The sequence below is a fragment of the Arctopsyche grandis genome, chromosome 2, assembly GCF_051622035.1.
Source record: "Arctopsyche grandis isolate Sample6627 chromosome 2, ASM5162203v2, whole genome shotgun sequence".
Taxonomy (NCBI): Eukaryota; Metazoa; Arthropoda; class Insecta; order Trichoptera; family Hydropsychidae; genus Arctopsyche; species Arctopsyche grandis.
The window spans coordinates 2,878,464-2,898,814 of record NC_135356.1 but is presented as its reverse complement, the minus strand read 5'-3'; the positions used below and the strand labels follow the sequence as shown (position 1 = coordinate 2,898,814).

The 20,351-nt window shown below is 32.5% G+C and overlaps 1 protein-coding gene across 4 annotated transcripts in view; it reads left to right on the top strand.

Moving 5' to 3' along the window:
* The window catches only part of Sh (Potassium voltage-gated channel protein Shaker), a 196,135-nt gene extending 177,933 nt beyond the window's left edge, over positions 1-18,202 (top strand). For 3 of the 4 annotated variants that reach the window (XM_077444946.1, XM_077444954.1, XM_077444961.1), the window contains exons 6-11: positions 3,017-3,146; positions 7,614-7,804; positions 12,730-12,945; positions 13,302-13,899; positions 14,029-14,220; positions 17,552-18,202. In XM_077444946.1, the coding sequence (XP_077301072.1) occupies positions 3,017-3,146; positions 7,614-7,804; positions 12,730-12,938 (530 nt within the window). In that variant the 3' untranslated portion in view covers positions 12,939-12,945; positions 13,302-13,899; positions 14,029-14,220; positions 17,552-18,202. The remainder of the gene's footprint in view (positions 1-3,016; positions 3,147-7,613; positions 7,805-12,729; positions 12,946-13,301; positions 13,900-14,028; positions 14,221-17,551) is intronic. The other variant, XM_077444966.1, reaches the window with a different exon arrangement.
* The last annotated feature ends 2,149 nt before the right edge of the window (positions 18,203-20,351 follow it).

The window sequence follows — 20,351 nt, the reverse complement described above, 5'->3', positions numbered from 1 at the left end:
TATCGGAATGTTAACGCACTTCTGCGGATACACGTCAAGAGTTCCAGAAGCTGAAAATCCAACCGGAGAGTAAATCTGTTCCAAGGTGGTTTCGGCAATTGAATTGGATTCGACGGCTGACCAGAGTCCCACATACCGAAATAGACGGACACATCACTCCAAATGCACACGTAATATATGTGTGCCAATGCCAATGTTAACCAATCTAGGTCCAAGCTATGTATCTTTCGAGACCAAGCGCAAATCCAATTATCTGCAAAAGTAATTATCGACCGGAGAGCCGCATGCGGCACCTTGCATACGCCACACTAACGAGAAGTCAACCACGCTTCAGCCCACTGATGTAAATTGGCCCGACGCGACGGGTATTCTGTAATTGGCCCGATGCGACGGGTAATCTGCGAATATTCGATTAATCTGAATATTCGCAGATTGGCTCCTGCACCTAGCTAAAATAACAAAATTTAAGATCATTAAAACGACAAGCATTTTAACACTAGATTTTAGATCACAGTTCTTTTTCGAATGGCTCCTATTCCAAGAGCTATTCGACTTCTTAATGAAATCGTTGCTGCCGAGACTGAATGTGATATTTTCCACCTAAGTGAGCGTAAATTGTCGGATATTACTGTAACCCATTTATCTGGTAGTCTGCGCTCATCATTGTTTTCATGATTGGTTGTGATTTATGAGTGGAATTTTGATTTACTCTCTTCCACTTAGGCCTCACAGGGATGTTTTGTATTTGTATAATTTTTTTTATAATTTGTAATTATTATTATTACTTGTTTGTGTATGTATATGTTTTGTTTTTGTTATGTCTAATTTCTTTAATTATTATTTTGTTTCTTTTCTTTTCTGTTATATTTTTGACCATTGTGGCGCATTAGGAATTCCTGTAATGCTAAAATGGTCCAAACTTTAAATAAATAAATATGCAAAACATTGAACCGACACTGTCGACTGGCAAATCACAATTTCAAAATTAAAACATTTCCAACACATTTTTTTCAAATGCAATAAATCTCGATTTAGTGGAATGATGAGTTCATTAGCACCTGCCAAACTTGTAAACCTCGTAAATCCGAAATTACATTTTATTTGGGGAATAACGAAAGCTTTTTTAACGGCTTTTAGCTTGTAGCGGTTTTTAAAGTTTTGCAAGTTTTACATAAAAATGTATTTGGTATAGTTTTAAAACAGTGGTCTGAAACCTTCTTGCCAAATTGGGAAATTTCACGAAATTACCGAATTATTAGAGAAGCGCCATATTTTTTTAGAAATATTTAAATCAATAAATGCATTTTGCACATTATATAATACTAGTGGTTTTCACTGGCTTCGCTCGGTGTTTGTAATATAAACCGCTTACATGACTAATCTAATAGTAAACATGGTATTAAATTTATTTAAATAGTTTTATTTTATTTAAATTTATTTGAATATTAATTTGTATTTTTATTAAATTTAACGTCACGGATTCTACAAACCGAAACTTACATACATACATATGTACATACAAAGTCTCTTTCGAAATTATATATTAGATTATAAATTAGAAACCATTTTCAAATTTTATGTCTCTACGGGAATTTTAAAATGCAATACATATGTACATAGATCTGAAGTACGACTAATAATAGAACATATTTAACAAAAACAACAAATATACAAATACCGATAGAATTCATGACAAAGATCATATGCATACTTATTTTACATATATATTTTATTTTTTTATATACCTACATATGTATATGCATATATACCAGGAACAGGTAAATCCCAATGTGCCTTTTTGGCCAATTACAAACATCGACGTACAATTTTAAGAATAATTTAACAAAGCATCATAGAGACATCTATGGATAAATTAGATTTTCTTTTATTATTGCAGCATTTTATAAATCAGAAAATTCGAGATGCAACACAAATTTCGCTATAAATAGAACAAGGTTGCCAATTTATTGGAGCTGTTTTAATAAAATCAAATAAATTGGCAAACTCTGATAGGAAACGATTGACCTGGAGTCACATATACAAAGTTTGGTCTACAGCACCGGGTCAGAGATTGAACCCATGACCACACAGTTGAAAGCGATTCACGCCAACCATTGATCTATATATGCATATACATAATATAGGTAGAACTTGTATCCATAAAAAAAACCCGATCTGTCCAAAAAGACCATCGTATTTGATAATATGTTATTTAGTATACCTAATTATATGTAAACATGTATGAAGTAACCTGATTAGGATCTGTTACGCGAAATGACAGATATAAACGTCATTCGACTTTTGGCCGAAACACCATGCTATTCGATTTAACACCACGCTATTTATCATTCGTTTTAATAATCATTATATAACCTACGAGTGAAGTAAAAATATACAATAGAGATAAAGAGAGCCTATAATGCCAATTTTATAAAATACAGAGTGAAAAAAAAATTATAGGCGTTTAAGCAATTAAAATCTGACATAGCGAGAGGGTGGCGAAAAGGGAAAAAACGATCGGAAGAGTGTGGATAAATATTAATAGACGTCACCGAGAACGATAATGGAGTATTTTCTAACGTGTCTATTACGAGTATTTTTCACCATCGTAATGGTAGATTTGATTTCCACATATATTCATGACCAAACCGAGCAAAATGGCAAAATTTGAAAACGATCGGATAAGAACCCAAATTTTGAGCTAAGAAGAGGCTAGTAAAAATAAAACGTTTCAAATTTATACGATGTTACATATTATTTTAGTCGTCATGAGTAAACAAACTGCATACATACATACATATGTATATCTTGCTTTATTGATATTTCTAGTTCAAACACCTTTGTATCTTGTTGTATTTAATTTTATTATTTTAACATTTATATACATATGTATATATATATATATATATATATATATATATATATATATATATATATATATATATATTTATATATAGATATTGACTTGATTTAAAATTAACCTGCTGATTAACAAACATCTTCCCTCTTGTTCCAGGTGTGGTATTATTCTCTTCAGCAGTGTACTTCGCTGAAGCTGGCAGTGAAAATTCTTTCTTCAAATCCATCCCCGATGCATTTTGGTGGGCTGTGGTCACCATGACTACCGTTGGCTACGGAGATATGACGTATGCACTTCCATTTCATCTATTCTTAGTCGTTAATTATATGAAAAAGCGGGAGTGAATGTGTTAATCTTTCCAAAAAATATATAATATACAACATTCATTGACAGACAAATTATAACATTGATAATTCTTCTCAGTCGTGTTTGACCGATTGAGTGATACTTGTAACGTGCCAATATTTTTGTAGCACTTTAGATATTGATAGTCAGCTACGAGTGTTTTTATCTTCGCAACAGCGTTTTCCAAACTGTTTCAAGTGCATTGAAAAAGGGATAAAACCGAGCGCCCAAATTCACAAGTGCTTCTTATCGACACTCGTGAATCGTATCTCGGGTTTGATTGTGACAAAAAATATATGAATATTAATATAGTCAAGTTCTTTCGATATCACAAGAAAACTAACAATATGACACCATTTGATTGAAAAAATCCAATTCCAACTAAAGATTGAATTCAACTATTTGTTTAAAAATAAATTTTAATAAATATGAGATTATTAAAATATATATGAGTGTTGCAAAATAAAATCATTAAACTCGCACATTACATATACACTTGGATATGGATTAATAAAAATATAAGTCTTATAATCATTGCTTGAATAAACATTTTGACTTGTTAAGATATTCTTAACTGTTAAGAGGGCTGTATACCCGAAACCTTGATTTTGTTGCCGTTCCTTTCTTCGATATATATATTGAGTGAATTTACATATATATTGAGTGAATGCGACATTATATATCAATATATATATTGAGTGAATGAGTTGCACTTCGACCAGATAATACGTATTTTAAATCGACAAAATCGAGGTTTCATATTCTCCAATATTCTCCTCTGAAACTGGACCAATTAAAAAAAAAATCATCATCGATATGAGAAAGATATTTTCTATGCGACTGTGCGCGAATTTTTTTTAAAATCGACCGTTAAATAAGCACGCTGGACTCTTTTCCTGGGTGTAAAAAAGAGGCGATTTTATAGATATTTGGCGGCTCCTAGCTCCTATAAAAAATAACTAATCAAAAAAATAAAATCAGAAATGCATGCCAATGTTGGATATCCATAGCATATTAAAAACTAATTTTTCTAGTGCCATAATTGAGGAAAGGAGAAGTGTAATACGTTTGTATGGACAAGGCGCTGGTGTCCAGCCCTCTTAACCGTTGTTTGACTGAATTTCATACATTTTTCAATATCACGACGCTCAAACATTTGCTATTCAGAAATTCATCATATTTAATCCAAATCAATTCAGATGCGGAATTAATTTCGCTTAATGGACAATATACTATATAATATGTACATGAAAGCAAACTTATACTTGGTATGTCAATAGAATGCTTGTGATTTTTCATTGCAGGAAATGCTCCTATGTGAGATGGAAAAAAATTGAGTAAACAATTTGGGAAACGTTGGTTTATTTATTGTACAACCTACGCTTGCATGTTGTCAAGTGCGATAAGCCGCATATATCCCTAATTCGAATTTCAACAATTGACTCAATTAACTGTTAACTCTTGTAATCTTTGGCTTGCGTTTGGATCACTTTGGGGATTACAGCAGTGAATATGTAACAGTATGATATGGCCTTCTCAAAATTAGTCCAAATAGTCCAGTATCTATATTGAGTATCTAATTTATTTAAATCAATTGAATGCGTAATGGTTAGGTTAGTTACATTTTTTTAATACATACATACATATATCTATACCGGAAGAAAAAAAACACTTCAATTAGCCGTTGAAGCCTTAAGCAGGGGAAATGCAACACTTTTGTGTTAAAAATACATTATATTTAGTTACGATAGCTCGAAAATATTATACTTATTTAATTATAGTGCAGTTTAGATGATAGAATGCAGAAATTCATAGTTTGTTTAGATCGGTGATTCTCAATACTCACACACTCAAAAGCTTCTCAATACTCACGTTTTCAAAATAGCGTAGGTGTCTGTGAAATAACTGTACTTATTTACATTTGTTTTATCAAATTTATTTACATTTGTTTTATTGATTTAAAAACAAAATCATTTCGTCGCTTTAATAACAACAGTCTCAAATAAACAATCAAATCAGTTTGATTTCTTTTTATAATTCAATTAATTTCAGTGTAAATTTAAGCAATACGTGTACGTACATATGTACATATGTACATATATTAAAACTTTCAAAACTTTTCAATTATAGTTGATCCGAGCGTGCTCCCGTAATCGTGTTAACATTGAAAGGACGTAAAATAATTTCTATATATTATTTTAATTATTTCTTATTTCACTTTATAATATTATTACAATATAATTCAATGCAACGTCTTTAATAATATTACTGTTAGCTTTGCTGTTCATAACATGACGTTGAAAATTACTTTTATCGTCTTAAAAAATATAAATTTCCATAAATATAAAATATATACGTATTCCTTAAATAAGTTAATAATATCAACAACTTATATATTTTTTATTAAAATTTTTATTAAATCTTACATTAAAATACGAAACACGAACTCAAAACTAACAAAAAATCAAAGTCAATTACTACCGCCCGCTATACATACGCACGTACAATGTTGTTTTTCTTGACCAAAATGCAATTCGAAACTGAAACGAAATCTAATTGGCCATCGCAAGTCGAGTGGGGGGTGAATGAGATAGCATATAAATTTTAAATGCTAGATCGGTTTGACGTTAAAATTATTGTTCAAATTACAAAATTTGCATTGTACAAATATATAAAATAATATCTAATGCATCCCCCAAGCATTCAAAAACTAATTTTAAAAATAAATAATAATAATAAATTGTAAAATTAGTGCAATTTCTATCGTCCATAAGTACATATATATATAGATAATATAAACAATAAAATAAATATAATAATAATAAAACATCACACTCTAAACGAGTCGCAAACAAACAAACAATGTTTTGGTTAATTTAAAATGAATAAATATTCAGAAACTTAAAAGAAGAAATTGAATACTTTATTTGCATGTAAGAGAGCCAAAAATAAAAATTCCATCACGAAGAAATAAATCATCCGGAACATCTATGTATTTCGCAACTTGGCGATTTAAATAAACGAGCTTACACCTTGACAAAGCACCGTTTTAAGCCACACTAAACACCTCTCGTTGAGAATCACCGATTTAGATCCAGCCATTTTTTTCTTTTACCAGTGACCGAAGCATGTGAAAGAGCCATTGACTGTTTCGATTCATGAAAAAGGAGAAGAAGCGTCTAATTCCAAAAGGTGACAAGTCCAAACTACGCACTCGATGGAAAATGCTCGATTACGATGGAGACTAATAAATCTCTACTAAGTTTAGCCCACTACATTCGAATATGATAATGATTTTTGTTTGTATTTTTATTGTTTATGAGATAAGGGCGTTTTTGCAGATTTTGAGACTCTAAATCTAGTGTCGTTTTACCAGATTAAAATTAATAGTCATATGTTTTTTGTGATTTTTTATTGCTTTAAAATATGTATAAGTTTCTAGCCAATTTAAACTCGGAGTTATTTCGTAATTAGACATTCAATAATACGAAATGTCGCGATAAGATAATATATGAACATATTTAACTTTTAATATTATTGAAAATTCAAAACGATCTTAAGCGCATTCCTTTCTTTGTCAATTTAGAAATATATTGATTGATTTTGCCCAGGTTCAATATTACAGTAAATATTCATTAATACTATGTTTGATCATTTACAATTAAAAATACAATATTAAATGTAAAGTATATGTAATATAAACGAGCCCATAAATTTAGAAAATTTTCGACAAACTCATCGATATAAAAACCTCTACAAATTTATCTGCGGTAGAGATTTGTCAAATATTCCTGCCAGTAGATAAAGCTATGCTCTCAAAATTTTCATTATTTCATATGTATTATATAATACAGTGATTGGAACTTTTTGAAACAAAAAGCCAAATAGTAAAAATTCATAAAATTTAATAATATTAGAAGCGCCCCAAGCTTGTTTTAGATGTTGAATTAAATATTTATTAAATTTTCGTATGAAAGCCTTGTGTTTTTAATGCTGAAACATTTAAAGATCGTTTTAAATTTTCAATATTACTGCGATGTTGAGAACCGTACTTTATCATGCAAAGAGCTGCATGCGGCTCCGGAGCCGCCGGTTTCCTACAACAATACGTACAGAAGTTTTGTAGTTTTTTTCTCTCTCAAAGTTGTGAAACCCTGTGTTCGGTCTGCGGTTACGAACAGAAGCCGTAGGTAGCTAGAGACCCTACAATAGACAATTGTTCGAACAAATATGGGCACATCGAGTGTCGTTTTTTTTGGAATTAAACGCTTATTAAATACTGGATAATCAAATATATTTACATAGTTTCGTAGTAGCAGTAAGTAGTGGAGACCGAGACGACTGTTCGAGTCGTGGAATTTGCGATTGATTGGTGTTTTCTTGTTTGTTTTGCAAACGATGATTCCAGGCCGGTGGGAGTCTGGGGCAAGATCGTGGGGTCGTTGTGCGCCATTGCCGGTGTGCTGACCATCGCACTTCCGGTACCCGTCATCGTCAGCAACTTCAACTACTTCTACCACCGCGAGACCGATCAGGAGGAGATGCAGTCCCAGAACTTCAACCACGTCACCAGCTGCCCCTACCTGCCGGGCACACTAGGTGAGTTGCCCAAACGTACGTACACAACAAACTTCATTCAAGAGCCTTATACTGCCGCTGCTGTGGACTGCTATATGTGGACTGCTATCTCTCTTTCTGTCTGTCGTCGGTGTGCTTGCTCCATTTTACTCCATTTTACTCGCCGTCTCTCGGTGTTGTTTGGATGCGCCCTGGTCGCCGTTCGTGCATAGAAATTGGATGTCGTTAGACGTAGACTGTCGTTTTATGGTAATGCCTCTTTTCATTATTATTTTCATCGATCGAAGTCTTCATCGTCGGGATAGCCAGCCAGTGGTCTGGTGCTTTGGCTAGTCGACCGTTAGACACACTTCATTCATTTGTCATTACTTTCGATCCCCTACGTGAAACACTAAATTTTCTTAGGACGGCGCATATATACATACATAATACATAATATTACAGATGGGTCACCGCACCGATAGTCAAAAAATCGAAAATGTTCATTTACCATGCATACATATGATGGCTACAGCTGCATGAATGAAACGCCTGACCTACATCCCCCGCACTGCGGCTGGACACCCTGCACCCTATACCCACACACAAGCTCTACATATGTACATAGATCTGCTTGATAAGTTCCCGCAGAAATTGGGTCTAAAATGTCATAATTTTGTACATTTTGATGCAGGACTACGCACATACACAGTAAGCCCAGCGAAAGTAGTGCTTTGCAATTCAACAGGGTCAAATTTGGCAATGAACTTATGGCATGTAAAAGGTTATGTACATAGTTTACATAACCTATCAGTGAAGTAAAAATATTTTTTTTACATATATACCAGGAAGGCCTTACAGGTAACCCCAATGCGCCTTGCTGGCCAATTACAAACATTGCAGCATTTTGTATATTATACAAGTTGCTGAATTACGAGACACTGAAAAACTCGCAATTAAAGACACACCTATGAATTATACATACATTTTATTGTACATTAATCAATCTCAAATAGGGGTGACTTAGTAGGTAGGAAGGACATTTAGCCAATTTTACCGGGAACCGTTTCAACAATGAAATCAGAGAAAATTAGCAAACTCTGACAGGAAATGATCGACCTGGAGTCACAAATATCTAGGTCTGACAAGCAGCACTACAGATATACATACATACCTATGATAGATAATGAGAGCCTATAATGCAAATTTAATAAGATATAGTGTGAAGAAGTTAATGTACTGCTGTCGAGATCTTGTGGTTATGACACAAATCGACCGTTTCTTGTTAGAATTTTCGATTTTCGATCTTTGCCTTCCAATATTTGCTTTTTCGATCTTTTGACTTTCGGTGCCGTGAGGTAGACCCACATACTTACATACATAACTATAGTAGTTGATAACTTATTTTAGAACTTATAGAGAAAAAATTTTAAATTTGTATTGGAAAAATTCACAACACAGTTTAAAAATAAAAACATCTTGAAGTTTTTTTAACTCAGCGAGCATTCCGTCGATAGTTTTTTTACAAAATAAGATTAGATGATTCTAGTAAGATAAGGCCAATCATAGAACAGATTATCTACCTTTCAGCAGCTGAAGACCAACGTTAGAGAAGAGAATAGAGCGTTTGTTCTTGAAACGCGTACAAAATTAATTCAGCTTGAGACTGGGTTGTAAATTTTATTGCTGTATTTACAAGTTGTGAAAAAAAGAATTTACTAAATACTTAAACTCTGTGTATATATGCGCTATCCTAAATTTTTTCCTCGTACCATTTTCTCAAAGCATTAAATTTTATATAACAGACAAATCCATAATGATAAAATAGTCCAAAGGTTGACCAGCCAAATTAACTATTTGAAATAAGCTCTTGTGAGGACCTCAAAGCAAAGTAGCTCAAAGTCCTTTTACATGCTAGTTTGATTATTTATATTGTATTTTAAAAAAAAATCAACGGTTTATTGTACGATGTCAATTTCTATTTTGAATTTCGATTGATTCCATGTCAAATACATGTATAATATGTACATACGTATGCCATTGATAAGATGATTAGTAAAATGTTCGTTATTTTGAATACTAATCATATTTTCTTCCTGAGGTTTTCTTGTTAGATTAAGTATTACATAAATTGTTATGTTACGACATATTAATGTATAAGTCACATTTGAATCACTTATGGACCGGGATGTACACATGTATAATTTAAGTTGTCATCTATTTATGTACATTTACTTTTTCTGATGCCAATAAAATGTTTGCTAAATTGTCGAAATTCCACAGACGAGATTTATACAAATATTTAAGTAGAAAATTCGTTTCATAAATAAATTTTCATGATACATAATAAATTAATTTTAATTAAGAAATAACTAGCATGCGGAGAGGTTTTGTGTTCACTCTACATAAGTCCGTTAATCCGATTATACTATTCGCATTTACATTTTGACTATACATTCAGTGTTAAATTTCAATGTTAGAGTGTATTTCTACATACATACAAATACATACAAATCAAATTTTTTATAAAATGTTGATTATTTAAGATTTTTAAATTGCATATACATATTTTGTAATATTTATACGATGAAATGTTAATTTGTTTTTAAAATGTTATGTTTGTTTTTTGTTTATTTCATTGCAATCAGAAGTTCTGATTAGTTCAGGTATTGAGCGATGAGAAATAATGACATAATGTGTTTACTTTTTATTTGTTGATCATTTATCTTATTTTTAAATTGAAATATGACTGTCAAGATAGGATTTAAATACATATGTATAAAATACATATTGACTGGGGAAACTTTTGAACTTTAAGCATTAATTTTTATGTATTTATTAAGTTTGATTACATAATGAATAATAGGGTGTTTATATTTGGGAGTGTTTTTACAATGTAATGAATTATAATAGTATATTTTAGGGATCGAGAATTTCATATTTTTTCATATAATACAATCAGAAATGTTTTTGAACAAATTTAAAATAAGATATGATGATAATTTATTTACTTATAATATATTTTACTTGTGTATTTATAAATATTGTACTTATTATTAGAAAGTAGAACAAAATTTAAATTGCATGAATTATTATAAATGTTGTCCTTTTGATCTATAAATAGAATTTTATTCAAAATTTTTATTGCTTATGATTTATTACTATTTTTATAGTATTTATTGGATATAAAGTAGCACTATTCTAATATATAAGTATAATAATGGAATGAAAAAAAAAATTAGAACCAAAAGGGTTGATTTTATACATACATACATATGTAGTTGATATGTATACTTTTAGGCATGAATTTCCATTTTGAAAATATTTACATAGTATTAAGAATGTTACAGTGAATTAATATTTATATATGGTTCATCTTTGTATACATCATAAATGTCATTTTTATATTATTTTTTGTAAACTGAATACATCGAAATTGAAAGCTGGGTTCGATTCCCACCTTGACCTTATTTAATGATTGAACGTCAATGACACGTTTGCATTGTGGTTTCGTCTTCAGGACTTATGAAATTGTAATTTTGTCGTTTCAGATTCTGTAATACGATTTCTGTAATCAATTTTCATGTAACCTATTTATTTTAATGGACCTTTTTAATGAACAATCATTGTTAAAACCAAATAATTTTATCGGCACTTTTTAAATGTATAAATTTTCATTGTATAAAGTTAGCTCATCTTTTCAGCAGGAATCTAATAACGACTTCAATTGTTGCTCTATTCAATACAGATATTATAAAATTTAATAATCGCTACACAGTGCTATAAGTCAATGGGCTACATACATACATACATACATACATACATACAAACTTTTTTTAAAACAGTTTATTATTTTTCACAACATTATCAGATATCACTGCTTTGTATACGGTAGCGTGTTCAAAAAATTCCCGAAGAGCGGTTTATTTGTTGAGCTATGTATCATAGATATTTATAAACACCAAAGAATACCACTCAGAATGATGGACTGATCAATGAATGTTGAGAGAACATCGAAAATGATACAGTCAATTTCAATTCGTAAAGAAATTATACATGTGGAAAGTTAGACACATCCGTAAGGTCAGCAGAGAGCATTCTAAGTAGGGTTGTCAGATTTCATGCAAGTCAAACCGGGATATATTATAGATATATTTTCAATCGAAGTGATAGGATATATATTATTGATTTTTTTTCCTTCTATTTTTAATATATGTAAATGAAATGTGCTACAATTACAATGGAAGAAACCAATGATTACTTCACTAAGAGGATTAGTGAAAAAATCTAATAAAGTTTTTGGTGCTTTTTCTTCAGCTTTTTATATTCCATATTAGCAAAATCACAGAAATCTTTTTGTGTTTCTAATTCGGACGGTGTCTATTCCGCGTCTGCGTGTGATGAATCATTCTGAGTGTGAGAAAATTATCGATTCAAGATTGATTGATGTCTGGTACACATTTTTGTCTCCCTTCTACATGTAGTTCTCCAGAAAGTAAGTAAGACAGAGACAAATAGTTCATTGTTGAATATTTCCGCAGTGTTTACCGAACTTTCTGGTACAGACATCGACTTTTTGTTTATAGTTTATGTTAATTCAGAGTCAAAAAACTTCTGTAGAAATTTAAAAAATAGTAAACCGGGACATTTGGGCGTCCCGAGAGGTTTGTTCAGGACACCGGGACACTGGACTTAAAACTGGTGACAATCCCGATTAATCGGGATGCCTGCCAACCCTAATTCTAATATGTAAATATAAACAAGCTTTCATATTTAAGTACTGAGAATAAAGTTGAATAAATATTAGTAGTTTTGAAAGATAGAGTGCTCCATTGATTTTATTTAGATTTTTCGGGAACTATTTGAACACTGCCCGTACAATTACGTGCATCTTTACAGGTGAACGTTGTAATCGCTCGGACGAGCAAAGAGTTAGTTGTGACGATGACTATGTATATAATTTCCAGGTCAATACATCAAGAAGTCGTCGTTGAGTGACTCCGCTTCCGACATCATGGAGATTGAGGACGGCTTTATGTTGACTTCCACCAACGACCCGTGCCGTAAGTTGATCAACAGTGTGCGCCAAAACAACCTGAACACCCACTTCAACGTCAACTTCAATGCCAACTTCAACCCTACTGCCAACCCCGTCAGCATTGAGACTGACGTCTGACTACTATGTAAGCCTCGATTCCAGACTTATTCGTTTAATTTTGTCAAAAACACACATCACAGTCGACTGAATGAGGAACAGCGCGATCAAAATACTGTATATATGTACATACTGTGCATACGATACGATGCTGTAATATTTGAAAAATTGGCAAATTTTAACCATTGTGACGTTTGAAATTGGCGAGTTCACACTTGTTGGTGTGAAATCGCCAAATGTTAACCGTCGCGAACAATGCTCACAAAATTTCGTTTCACAACATCTCCATCACACGTACATTTAATTGCGAAAAACAATCTCTATTATTATTTGCTATTATAACTCACTCATGGCTTTATTATTTTTTTTTGTATTTCATTTCAGGTGATTAAGACGAAAATGTTTAAAAATCATGCTCATTCACTCATGTTTTGCACCTGTTTTTCGAATAATTCCAAACCAAGAAGAAACCTTTACTCATCGCCTAAATCATTTCAAACCATAAATGCCGAAGAAGATTCAGTTGCAGAAGAAGAACTTCATTTATTTACTTCTCAAAATTTCTATCAACATTCAAAAACTACATGCCAATTTGATCATACATTCATATATAGCGTCATTATCATTAACATTTTTTTGTTTATTGAAATTTGCGCAATTCGTTTGTTTTGAATTCGTTTATTGAAAAAAAAATTTGCTGCGTGATATTTTTTGTTGACTAAATTAATTTTAGTGAAAAAAAAAAATTTTTTTTTGTAATGTGCGAATTTCTGGAAATGCGTTTTGTGCGCACGAACTTTTTGCGTCTTCAGGCGCTAAAAACCGACAAAACCGACACACGAGGGAGGCAAAGGCGAGCGATGAGAGGCAGAAAAACTCTTCAGAACAATTTGGGAAGCACTGGCGACTGTTCAACAACGGAAAGACTCATCCTATCATTGAAAATGTCATCACCGCACAGCCAACAACTTTCAAAACCAAAGTACGTCACTTTTTAAAAAAATATTCTCCCCGAATTTTGACATTGAACTTAACAATTCAATACACCTATACGATAGTGTAAAAGCTTAGCTTTCTAAATAAAAATAAGTAACGATTCAATTATCTACAGATGAAGGCGTTGACGACAGTTTTCCACAGCCGAAGGGATAATTTTGAACGCGATGTCTTCGTGCGTTTGCATTGCAGCGAGCGTGCGAAGCACACTACAGGAATATGGATAGATATCTTTTCCGGTGCAACCCCAAGTTACTCCTGATTTTTTCTGAATGCCTCTAGAGGGTTTATCTTTAGGATAAGTATGGTAAGCCAAACACCAAGACTGCACACGAAAACAACGCCATAAAAATTATACTTTTTATTATAATTCCACAAACCAACCGGGCATACTAAATGTAGAAAGTGACTTTTCTTTTACACATTTTAATTTTTTGGACATGTTTACTGCATATTAAATTAATTTATACTGTTCATTACCATAATATTTAGTGAATGTGTCCAAAAAATTTGATCAAGTAAAAGAAAAACGACGTTTTCCACCAACACGTGACAAAACATGTTGGAAAACACGTTTTGTATGAACTTGTCACTATCTATTTATTTTAACTTCTCTCCTCCATATTATTTTATACGTAAGAGCTGCGAAATATTAATTGCTTGCAAATTTTATGCGTAAGTCTAAATTTACTTTGGAAAATTATGGCGAATTTTCATGCACACTTATGCGCACTGTCTGTTATATATGTATGTGTATTAAAAAGTCTGTACCGATCGTAAATAAACGCCAAATTAATCATTTTATGCGAGCAAAAATTAACATTATAAATATTGACCGATTATTTACGATTGTTACAGAGCGAAATCGAAATTTACATTTGTCATAGTATTTCTATGTAGTAGTTCTCATAACATACAATTTTTTTTATTATTTCACATTATAGAATTATTTATCTCCGAGGCGGAATTCAAAATATTTCTTCATTACAATTTAAAATGTAATCAAGTATTCCGAGTCATAAATCAAAAGTTGTTCATTTGTTAAAAAGAATACGACTCCCGACTCCAGCCCTGACTATTTTAATAAATTACGTAAGATCAGGATTTGTATAATCAAGAATCAAGAAATCACCAGCAATCATAACCATTATTTCTCATAGAATATAATCAAAATAATTAAAAATTCTCATCGATATTACGTTTCGATTGATAAAAATTTTCAAAAACAAATCATTTTAATATTAAATTGCATTATAAATAAGCGTCATATTACATTCATGAAAATTTCGCCACTTCAAACTATCCACCTTGATTTAAATACTGAAAAATCCAAAATTTCAAACGGCAAAGATTTGAATAATGCATTTCCACGTCCAGGTCATACTTTCAGTACATTCGTTTGGATAAAATATTCATCATTATTTACACAAGTATCCACTATATTTAAATCCAAGTCCGATGTAAACATATTCATCTATTTAATCGAATATTCGGTATTTAGCACAGTTCATTTTATAGTCAGAAGTCCATTTTCATGACTACTATTCTCGTCATACTTACATTCTTTGATGCCATTTTTATTGCTAAGTACATTTGCTTGTTTCAATTCCGATATGCATTCGGCCAATTATTGAGGTTAAAAATAAACTCGTAGTGTCAGTAGAGCAATATTAAAGTTTTGACTCTAATTTTGTGTATGTATGTATATTAAAAGCGGCTCGTAAACTCCAAGGACAATGATCCAAACCGTATTGTACGATTGATCCATAATTTCCCGAATGGTGAGTGGAAGTGAATCTGAAAAACTCTTAATTAAGACAATAAGATCGTAATCAAACTGTTCGTAATCAAATATCACTTCAATATCACCCTTGTTTGCTTACTAGACCAAGCTCTGTGTAAACTGTGTAAACAAGACTTGCAGTTGGTGACTGACAAACAAATCAATTTAGTAAATATTCTCGTTAGCAAAAACTTGAATACGTATAAACAACAACTAAAATAACTCACACGAGTGCAGTTGCAAGACCCACACACCAACTCAAATATATAAACAGACGTATTCAATTTCTCATATGTTTTCATTTATGGACTGTACGTACGGCGATAAAGCTCTATTAGGTCTATACTTCATTTCATTTACCAAGACATTATGGAGATATATGGGCTTTCATTACTGTTGGGCACTTTTAATTTAATTTGAATCGAAGATTTAACGAATCGTACATTCGATGTAGCATTCAAGCATCCAAAATAAAACTAGTATATGGTCTTGTTTAAGTTCGGTCATGGTTTATGATCGAAAACCAATGTCAGATTCAGAGTAAGATTGGACATGATCAATCATGAAATGGAATGACACTAAATCTAGACTTTATTTGATAATCTGGAAGCTACCTAAGTTGCCCTTGGCTAGTTTTATTTGTGGTCATATTTAATCTTGTAGTAAAAGCCCGCTACTTGAATAAATGACTATCTGTATATGGATCGGACTTGGATAGTATTTATTTGGATATACGTTCAAAAAATGTTTCCCAAACATTTATGTACATAAATATGCCTACTATGTAGCGTGAGACTTACGAGAAAATAATCTATTTATTTTTTTATTATTTCTTATTTAACTATATAATATTATTACAATATAATTCAATGCAAGGTCTTTTATAATATTACTGTAAGTTTTGCTGTCCGTAACATGACGCTGACAATTATTTTTATCGTCTAAAAAATATAAATTTCCTTCAATATAAAATATATACGTATTCCATAAATAGATTAATAATATCAACAACTTACGTATTTTATATTAAAACTTTATTGATGTCAATATTTCAAATACGAAACGAAAAGTACGAAAAGTAAAATGCTACCTAAGTCTAAGCAATCAATTATTAAGCAATCTAAGTTAATATTTGCAAATAAAGTTTTTTTTCATTACAGTTACATTTTCAAAAACGATTCTCAAAAAAAAGTTTTGATCAATTTTACCGAAAATGGCCCAAAGGGTGGGTCGTTTTGGTATAGATCACTGTCAAGCAAGGATAAATACTACCATACAATTTCAACGACATAGATCGAATTTGTCGTTTTGAAAGGAATATCCCATGCACGCGTGCCATGAACGTCACATTTTCACGTGCCACATTCACCGCTGTCTGATTTCGCCCATATTCTGTATCGCATTTACGGTGTCATTCCTTTCCTTTTATTATACATGTTTTTCTTCGTGTTTATGTGGTTCGGTGATTATTGGTCACAAATCGCTCGCCCGAAAGTCACTAAAATCTCTATAACGGTAGCCGTAAAGTCCATACTAACGAGGAATCGAGTGCCAAATATTCCATATTCGCGATTTTCATGGCAAAAATTGTCTTTTGGGCGATCGCAATGGGACCAATAATCCAATTACTGTTATATATGCAGATGGGTTGAGACACGTACCCAGTGAGTCAACCATAAAGTTTTATTGATTTTTTTTTTTTTGATTTTGAACTTCTCCCATCTGGTTACACACTTATATGTAATATATTCAAAAATTATATGTATATTAGCTAACACAATTTTTTTTTTATTTTTTTTTTTTTTGTGATTGTGTCTGTCAGATGCAAGTGACGCGTTTTGGTGTATAATTCCAGTGAGAAGGACGGTGTCCCTGCAGCGGGCCGCACGCTGCCTGTAATTGGGGCGCGACTTCCGCCAGCCCCCCCCTACGGCTGCCGCCCTCGGCAGCAACAGCTGCAGCAGCCGTAACAGCAGCAGTGGCAGCAGCAGCAGCAGCAGCAGCATCAGCAGCAGCAGCAGCAGCCGCCGCAGCAGCAGCTCATCAGGAGCCGCCCGCGCTGCGCAACGCTCCTTCTGCCGACTCGCCGCCGATTCACCCCACACACTCGACTCTCCTCCGTGTGCTCCGTGACCGTTACACACCACCGAGACACTGTGACATTCGCTTGAGTGACACTAGTAATAAAAAAACGAACACTATTTAAATCAATTCTTACCAGTATCCGCGTATACATACATATGTCCTACCAGACACATATATATACATATAAATATGTGTCAAACACATGTGTGTATATGTGCATATTGAACGTATTCAAATTTGTACATTACCATCAGATTTTTTATCAAAAAAAAAAAGAAATTTTAGCATAATTACGATATTAATTATTAAATTAAATTTAATAACATTATGATTATTGAACTACGAGTGTAGTTTTAAATAAAATGAAAAGGCGATCGCGTCTAGATGCATATCGTTCGTTAAGGCGTGATTGTGATGATACAAAAAAAAAATTACATACATATATTCGGTCGGTTATGCAAAAACTTGATGCTATTTGATTGCGAATTGTTGACATGCGTATATATGCACGTATACATATGTAAATGCGTGCACATACACGCACGTATATATAAAATCGTAGTGAAATATTCAAATTTTGCTTGATCGATAGTTAAATTACACAACCAAAAAAAGGAATATTTACCTATCGATTAAAAAACAATATAACGTTTTAATAATCTAATTTAAATTTACCCAAAAAAAAAGGCTAAGATGAATTAAAAATACGATTTACATATATACGTATATATTTTACATATATATGTGTAAATTTTTAGAATTTTGAACGCCTGCGATCCATATTAAATTTTGATACGAAGTTTTGAACTTGTACTGATGTAGGTAGGTGTTAGAGCGGCGCGGTACAAAAAAAAAATAATGATAACGCGCTCGCGCACTTTCTCATCTTAAATCCGCTCACCTCCCCCCTTCACCTCCCCCCCCCCACCCACCCTACACTATCCCCTAAATCAGATATTTTGCCTGTGTACATATATTACATATGCTATCTTTTTGCCAGTTACCTTTAAAAAATACCTCACCCTTTTAACCCTCTCCTGTCTTCCCGCGGAATCCCCCACCCCCCTTCTCATCTAACACCAACCCCTCTTCACCACCATGCCCACAACAACTCCCTCATCATGAACAGCGAAAGCACCCACGATGGCGCAGAGTTTGACGAGAACTTTTGACCGATTCTACCGTCAGAGCAATCAGTCGGATTCGCGCGCGATCGCTCAGCGTACCCATTCTCACTTACCACAAAAATAAATAAAAATTAATTAAAACGTAAGCGGAAACAGCCAATTTTAACGCCGCTAGCTAATTATATCGTATTGAAATTATTATTATTATTATTATTATGATTATTATGATTATTGCGATCAAAAAAATATATATATATCAAAAAACGTTTTGCAGTTTAAGCTATAATGATGAAAAAATATAGTTAGACGAATGAAAATAATAGAAAGACGATGAGGAAGATTAAAAAAAACCATTAACTATTTAATAATTAATCCCTTACCTTTTACTTATTGAATTCTTTAAAACTGAGCCATTAGATAAAAATAATTAAATATTTAACGAATTTATTATTATTAGAAGGCAGTAATCTTTAACGAGTAGTGTGTTTTGAATATGTCGCAGTTGCGCGCCCCGTCCACGGCTCAAAAAAAAAACCCTGGACTCAGACCCACCCACTACGGCACCCTCCCCTTTTCCTCCCCATCTACTCCCACTGCAACGTTTAAAAAAAACACATCAGAACACTCGAAATGTGCCTAAGCATTTCGAATCCTATGCGAAATTCTAACTCCCCTTTCCTCAAAATAAAAAAAAATCCCACTCTACTCCCCCCCACCACCACCCCCACCTCCCCAAACCTACCTACCGTTTCGTTTCGATAGTTTTTATCCATCGCTTCATTTGAGACTGTTTAGTCATAGCCGCGAAGCGAATAGTAATATTTAAAAAATATCTGTATAGTAAAAAAACCTTTAGTCGTATTTCTATTTAAAACTAGACTTCCGCCAGTTAGCCGAGTCGTCGCCGTAGAGATTTCAAATACAAAAAACTAATAAACTTTTAAAATGCATGCGAGCTGCAAAATAAAGATGATGAAAGCTTTAAGCTTTATGACATTATGATTAAATAAATAAAATTAATATATAATTTAACATAAAAATAAAAAAAAAACACTAAACAAAGTAAAACAAAACGCCCATTCGCCGTAAGATTCAAATAATTATTATTAATTAATTTAAAAAAAAATTAATAAAAATTAACTTTACTCTTAAGCATTTTGAATGGAGAGGATGTTTCAACCAAATTAAAAAAAAAAGATCCACCAAACAAAAACATCAACCACATACAACAACAATAACAACAACAACAACAACAACAAAAACAAAGAATTTTTTTTGAGTAAAGCTATGAATTTTTGGACGTACGATTACATATATGTGTATATTTGCATTTACATACGCGCCTCTGCGCATATGGAAATCCACGCATAAGCATGCATGTATGTATATTTACTTGGCGTGATACTTGTCGCATCATCATCAAAACACACACACACACACATA